This window comes from Gossypium hirsutum, chromosome D11 (genome assembly GCF_007990345.1).
Source record: "Gossypium hirsutum isolate 1008001.06 chromosome D11, Gossypium_hirsutum_v2.1, whole genome shotgun sequence".
Lineage (NCBI taxonomy): Eukaryota > Viridiplantae > Streptophyta > Magnoliopsida > Malvales > Malvaceae > Gossypium > Gossypium hirsutum.
In genome coordinates, this window is record NC_053447.1 from 67,852,030 (window position 1) to 67,858,094 (window position 6,065).

Consider the following 6,065-nt stretch of genomic DNA (forward strand, 5'->3'; position numbering starts at 1 on the left):
AAATAAAAGCTACCAATGTGTAAAAAAAAAAATCAATAGGTTGTTGGTTAAGTAATTTACCACAGTTAATGCTTCTTCCCCTGTTGGCGCACCATAAAATTGAAAAATTTCTGCATCCGTTTTGGTTGCGGCCCTTCTTCCTCCGCTTCATCGTAGATATTAGCTTTTCGTTTTATGTGAGAAGTGCTATCTGTTGATCCATCGTTGTGAGCAGAGTGTTGATGGATGTGTTCAAAATTTGGAGAGGATTGAGTGGTATGGCACTGCAACTCTTTTATTTCTTCCAAATCTTTCTCATGCACTATTCTAACACCACACTTCTTCACCTTGGCACTGCGTCCAGATAGACCTATGAAAGACACCTCAAGCTCATCCCATTTCTGATCTAAGCAATCTGTTGCCCATAAATTATTGTTTTCACAATGACCATATTTATCCTCGATGGAAATTGAATATAGGCTATCACGCGACCAATAACAAAGAAAAAGGTGATCTTTCATTATGGGCTCGTTATATCCTTTACCCACCAAGAGGCGGATCCCCTCAATCTGTCTACGATTTCTACCTCGAAAAATAGATCCATCACAGCTGGCTTGTTCAGAATTTCTGCAATAGATAAATGTACTACAACTGATATCCTCGTCATCCCTTGAAGCATCATTATTGATAAAAATGCAGCAAGAAGCAACTCCAATCCATTGACTATCTTTCCGAAGGGGTATCTTAATTGAAGAGTCGTTTCTTTGTTGGCTAAACCATTCTGGGATTTCACTTCCGGGTATCATAATAGCAAACTTTTTTCTTGAATTTGCGAATGCCTGCAAAATAAAACACAAGTCGTTTGGTAACTAAAACCATAAATTCTCAAGTATGAGATTTTGCAAGGGAGAAAATAGAGATTAATCGACCTTAAGATGTTTTTTCAGCAGTGTTAATGCATTGATATTTTCAGCCAATTTGAAGCAGTTAATGGCTTTAATGAAACCCGAATTCACTGAATTGCATACTTTTGATGGACTTGCAACTACTTCAAGTGAAGAGCAATCATCTATACGCACATCTGCTATACGTGTTAGAAGCTGAGGCAACGATTTAAGCATCTTGCAATTTGATAATCGAAGGAAATTAAGCCTGCTAAGTTGAGTAAGAGCCAAAGGAATGGTGATGAAATTGTTACCCCTAAGATAAAGATAACTCAAAGAGGATAGACCATGAATATCTGCTTCACCAAGTGTGCACATGTTGCAATTTGACAAATCAAGAAACGAAAGCTTCGAGAGCTGAGTAAGAGATGCAGGTATGCTGATGAAATTGTTACCACTAAGATCAAGATGTATCAAAGAGGATAGACCAGAAATATCACGTGGAATATCTCCTTTACAAAGATTGCAGTCCCTTAGATTTAGCTTTCTTAATGAACTCAAACCTGACAACAAAGGCAACATCGGAGCTATGGGATTCGTCCTTCTTCCTTGGATTACCTTGAAAAGAAAAGGCAAATTTGATCGTGACTTATATGATGGTCCCTTGCATCCACTGAAAGACAAAACTTTAAGATTTTTCAATTGAGAAATGAAGGATGGTGGTTCTTTTATGGCTGTTTCGCTCAAGTCAAGCTCTTCCAAAGATTCTGCTTGCTGCAAATTCTCTGGTAAATATTCAACTTTGAAACAACCAGAAAGATGAAGAGTTTTTAGATGTTCTATTTTCCCATCAAACTCTGGAAACCTTGCAAGATTTGAGCAACCTGAAAGAATTAATGTTTCAAGAGATTCCATTCCAATTTTGGTTGGAAGACTCCTAAGACTTTTGCAGTCTCTTAAATTCAAAAGTTTAAGGCTCTTAAGTACTCCGATTGATGGATGGACATCTACTAATCTGGTACAACCTTCCATAATCAAAGCTTCAAGTTTTGGTACTGTTGTGAAGTCAGGTGTCTTGATCAGGTTTTGAGACCCTTTGAGGTTGATCATTTTCAACTTAAACAAGGGCTGTTGAAGACAATATATAATAAATTAGGCCGTAGACATAATAATGCTAATTTTTGGTTTTTTTTACCTTAATCAAAGTTTAATCATTTATATTAAAATAAATTAAAACACAAGGATAAGATGAGTTAGTTCTTACTCTATTCCCCTTCCATAGTTGTTCAATATGACTATATGGTAAAAGAAGTGCAACAAGATTATCTGGGTGAAAGTTTGAAGGCAAAAATCTTAAAGGATATCCTGTCCAATCTAAAAATCGTAGTTTATTAGAAAGATATTTGAGATGATCATCACAATTTGATACGCAAAACACTTTGAGCAATCTCAAATTTTTCATCTTCGAGAAGGTATCGGCGCTCAAATTGAACATCTTGCTCGATTCCCTAATAATCATGAGTAAAATAAAAATGAGCTTCAAAATATACAAAAACATTCTATATCTAAAAGCTATGTTGCATTGATATTTTTTTATGTACCCACATTCAATACTTATATATGTAATGCATATATAAATACGGTATTGCGATATAATTGAATATATTAGACAATACTTAATCTAACACTTATTTCACACTTTTAATTACCTAAGCCTAAAAAACCTAGAACTAATATTTTTATTTATGTTTAGTTCATTGATGTGTAATTCTATACATTACTAGCGAAATGATGGCATTATTTGGATTTACTTTTGAAAACTTTTAATGGTATGTTATGGCATAGTTCATTGATATATACTGTCATTACATCATATATAAACCATTAATATTAACAAAGACAATGACATTAATTTTTTTATAATTTCTTTTGAAAGAGTAATGTGTTTCTTTATAAATTTCATAAATATAAGATTGAAAAATTAAACATTAAAGAATGTGTTTGGTTGGGTGAAAAAGTAAAGGGATATGAGAATGAAGTATGCTTGATAAAAAAAAAGTGAGAAGAAAAAAGAAAGAAAGAGATGATCATTTACGTGGATGTTTTCCTACCATTTATTGTCGATAATCATGCCTTCAACCATTTCGGTAGCCTAAAAGTAATCAAGAATAGACAATAAGAAGATAAAATAAATGCTCTAAATTGTATGATAAAACTTTTGAAAATTTACACACATGTTCAACATTATCACAATATTTTGGTTGCGATATAGTAAATAAAATATTTTCTAATGAAAGTAATTCAATAAAATTAAAGCTACTCAATGTCACTTAAGGATCAATATATAAACCAATTAGACTAAGCTTTGGATTTACATCATATATTAATAAAAGAAATTTTTGTATAAAATTTTTGTTGAATGATTTACCGTGTTTTTTGTTAGGACATGATGGACATCTCTTTCCTTCCATAATCTACAACGTTTTCCGGGTTCATCAACACATTTTTCTTCAACAATTTTTCTTCCCATTTCTTGCAACAAGGCATGCATCCACAAATATTGGTTGTCATTACTGACTTTTATGAGAGATGTCTTAATGAGAACATTGACTCCAATATCTGGAAAAAACCCACAACCATCCAATACTTTCATTACCAAATCTTTCTTCTCCCCATTAAAAAAGCATGCTATATCTAGAAATATATTTTTCTCCCTTTCTTCCAATCCATCAAAGCTAATTCTTAGTGTGTCAAGAATTTTTTTGTTAGAATCTTGTTTAAGTCTTTCGATTGCACTTCTCCATTGAACTATATCTCTACCACACAAAAATGAACCCAAAACTTCAAGAGCTAAGGGAAGACCACCAGCATAATATACAACATGTTCAGAAAGCTCAATGAAATCAACTTTCGGCGTTGTATCACCGCCAAAAGCTTTCAAATTGAAAAGCCTTAGTGCATCGTTGGGATTCAATATTGTAGGCTTATACACATCATTGATTCGATAAGATCGGAGCAAATGCTCATCTCTTGTTGTTACAATGATCCTACTCCCTAAATTGAACCAATTACGCCTTCCAACCAAGCATTTCAAGTGTTGTATGTTATCAACATCATCAAGAACAAGAAGAACCTTTTTTACTGGACAACCTGTGGCTAATTATGGCATTCCCATCATGAACATTGAAAAAATTGAAGCATTCATCCGGAAAGATTTGCGAAAGAAGTTGTTTCTGTAAAGAAACAAGTCCATGTTTGTTTGAAACTTCTCGAATATCAGCAAGAAAGCATTTACCTTGAAAATGAGCTAACATTTGAGTGTAAGCAACCCTTGCAAGAGTTGTTTTACCGATGCCACCCATTCCGCAAATTCCTATAACGTGGACATCGTCTTCCCCAATATTTATTTTCGAATACAACTCCTCCAAATGTAAACTAATTCCAACCAACTCATCATGAACAACTGGATATGTCTGACATAATCTTGCTGATATCTTCTTAACAACGTCTCTAATAAACTCTGATTCGTGCCTACAATGAAATTAAAATTCGATATGCACTTTTTCATTTTAAGTTTAGTGAATCATGAAGTATAATATGGTTGGAAGCAAACAAAAAGTATGAATAAGACAGTAAGATATATTATAGCATCAAAATTAGAGGTGTCCATGGGCTGGGCCGGGCCGGGCCCAAAAAAAATTCGGCCAGCGTCCTAGGCCTGGGTCCGGCCCAAAATATGGGCCTGAAATTTTGTCTAGGCCTGGCCCGAGAAAAAATTCCTAAGCTTGAGTCTGGCCCGGCCCGGCCCATTTTTTAATAAACACCAAAAATTTATTTTAAAAATAAAAAAGTATTTTAAAATTAAAAAATTAAAAAAATATAAATTTGTTATATTCGGGCCGGGCCGGGCTCAGGCAAAAAATGTGGTGCCCGATGCCCAGCCCGTTTTCTAAGTGGGCCTCTTTTTTGTCCAAAACCATAATTTGGGCCTATATTTTTACCCGAACCCTCCCATATTTAGGGTGGGCCGTCGACCCGGCCCATGGACACCTCTAATCAAAATACACAATTTGCTCGTTAGTTGAAATATGAGAATTCTCAATTAAACACAAAATTATAAAAATAACATGCAATCCAATAAAAAAAATAATTTTTTAGTCATTAAAATTAGGAAATAGAGAAGATAAGAAAGAAATACCTATTATTTAAATGCCATCCCTTGATGTTAGCCACTTCAGTCAAAGCATTTCGCCACTTTTGGATCTTGTCTTTATCTTCCTTGTATCTTTCTTCGTGTTTGGCAAAGGCTTCTTCAACTTTTTCTTTTTGTTTTCTTAAATCGGATGGATCAACATGGTAGAAAATTGGAAATACTTTATGACCCTTGTCATTTTTTTGTTTAACAATCTCCGCAAGCTCCTCCAAGCACCAACCTGAAAAGGCATATGTCTCGGAAAAAACGATTACCGAGCACCATGATTGCTGAATTGCGTTGAAGAGTTCCGGTGCGATCTCTTCACCAGTTTCCAACTTTGGATCATCTCTAAAAGTGACGATCCCAGTTCTATTTAGAGCATCGTAGAGATGATCCGTAAAATTCTTGCGAGTATCTTCACCTCTAAAACTCAAGAACACATCGTATTTCTTTCTAGAAATGGATGAGGAAGTCGAAAGTAACTGTGGAAAATGTTCTCAATATAAAATTGTTCTCTCATATAAAATCAAAAGCTTACAAACTATTTATAGGCTATAGTTTACCATTTAAAACAACAAAAATTGAAAATATTAAAATCTAATAATAACCATAAACCAATGACTCTTGACCTTTCATTTCCCTAAACAAAAAACTACTAATTTAAACCCATTAAAAAACAATATAACTCTTGACCTTTCAACTCTTGACCTTTCACTTACATGACTCTTAACTTTCATTTAAGTTTATTTAACAAAACTCCCTGTAAACTTAAATGCTTCTGCCATCCTTCATGCCGATTAATTTCTTGTAGTTGTCGAAGAGTATCATCGGTAGCGGTTTTGTAAAGATATCCGCGACTTGGTCCCGACTTGCCACGTGTACTAATTTCACACTTCCTTCCTTTACATGATCTCGGATGAAATGAAAACGAATGTCAATGTGTTTGCTTCTCTCATGATTCACTGGGTTCCTTGCCAACTCAATCGCTGATTTATTGTCAACTCGTA

The 6,065-nt window shown here is 34.4% G+C and overlaps 1 protein-coding gene across 1 annotated transcript; it reads right to left on the reverse strand.

Annotated features, from left to right (window-relative positions):
• Nucleotides 1–5,795, reverse strand: LOC107935700 (TMV resistance protein N). The gene is given in 8 exon segments (XM_041104426.1): nucleotides 1–818; nucleotides 909–1,991; nucleotides 2,128–2,189; nucleotides 2,293–2,371; nucleotides 3,292–4,018; nucleotides 4,020–4,394; nucleotides 5,062–5,540; nucleotides 5,790–5,795. Coding segments are annotated over 8 exon segments (3,564 nt in total). The 3' UTR covers nucleotides 1–65.
• Nucleotides 5,796–6,065: the final 270 nt, after the last annotated feature.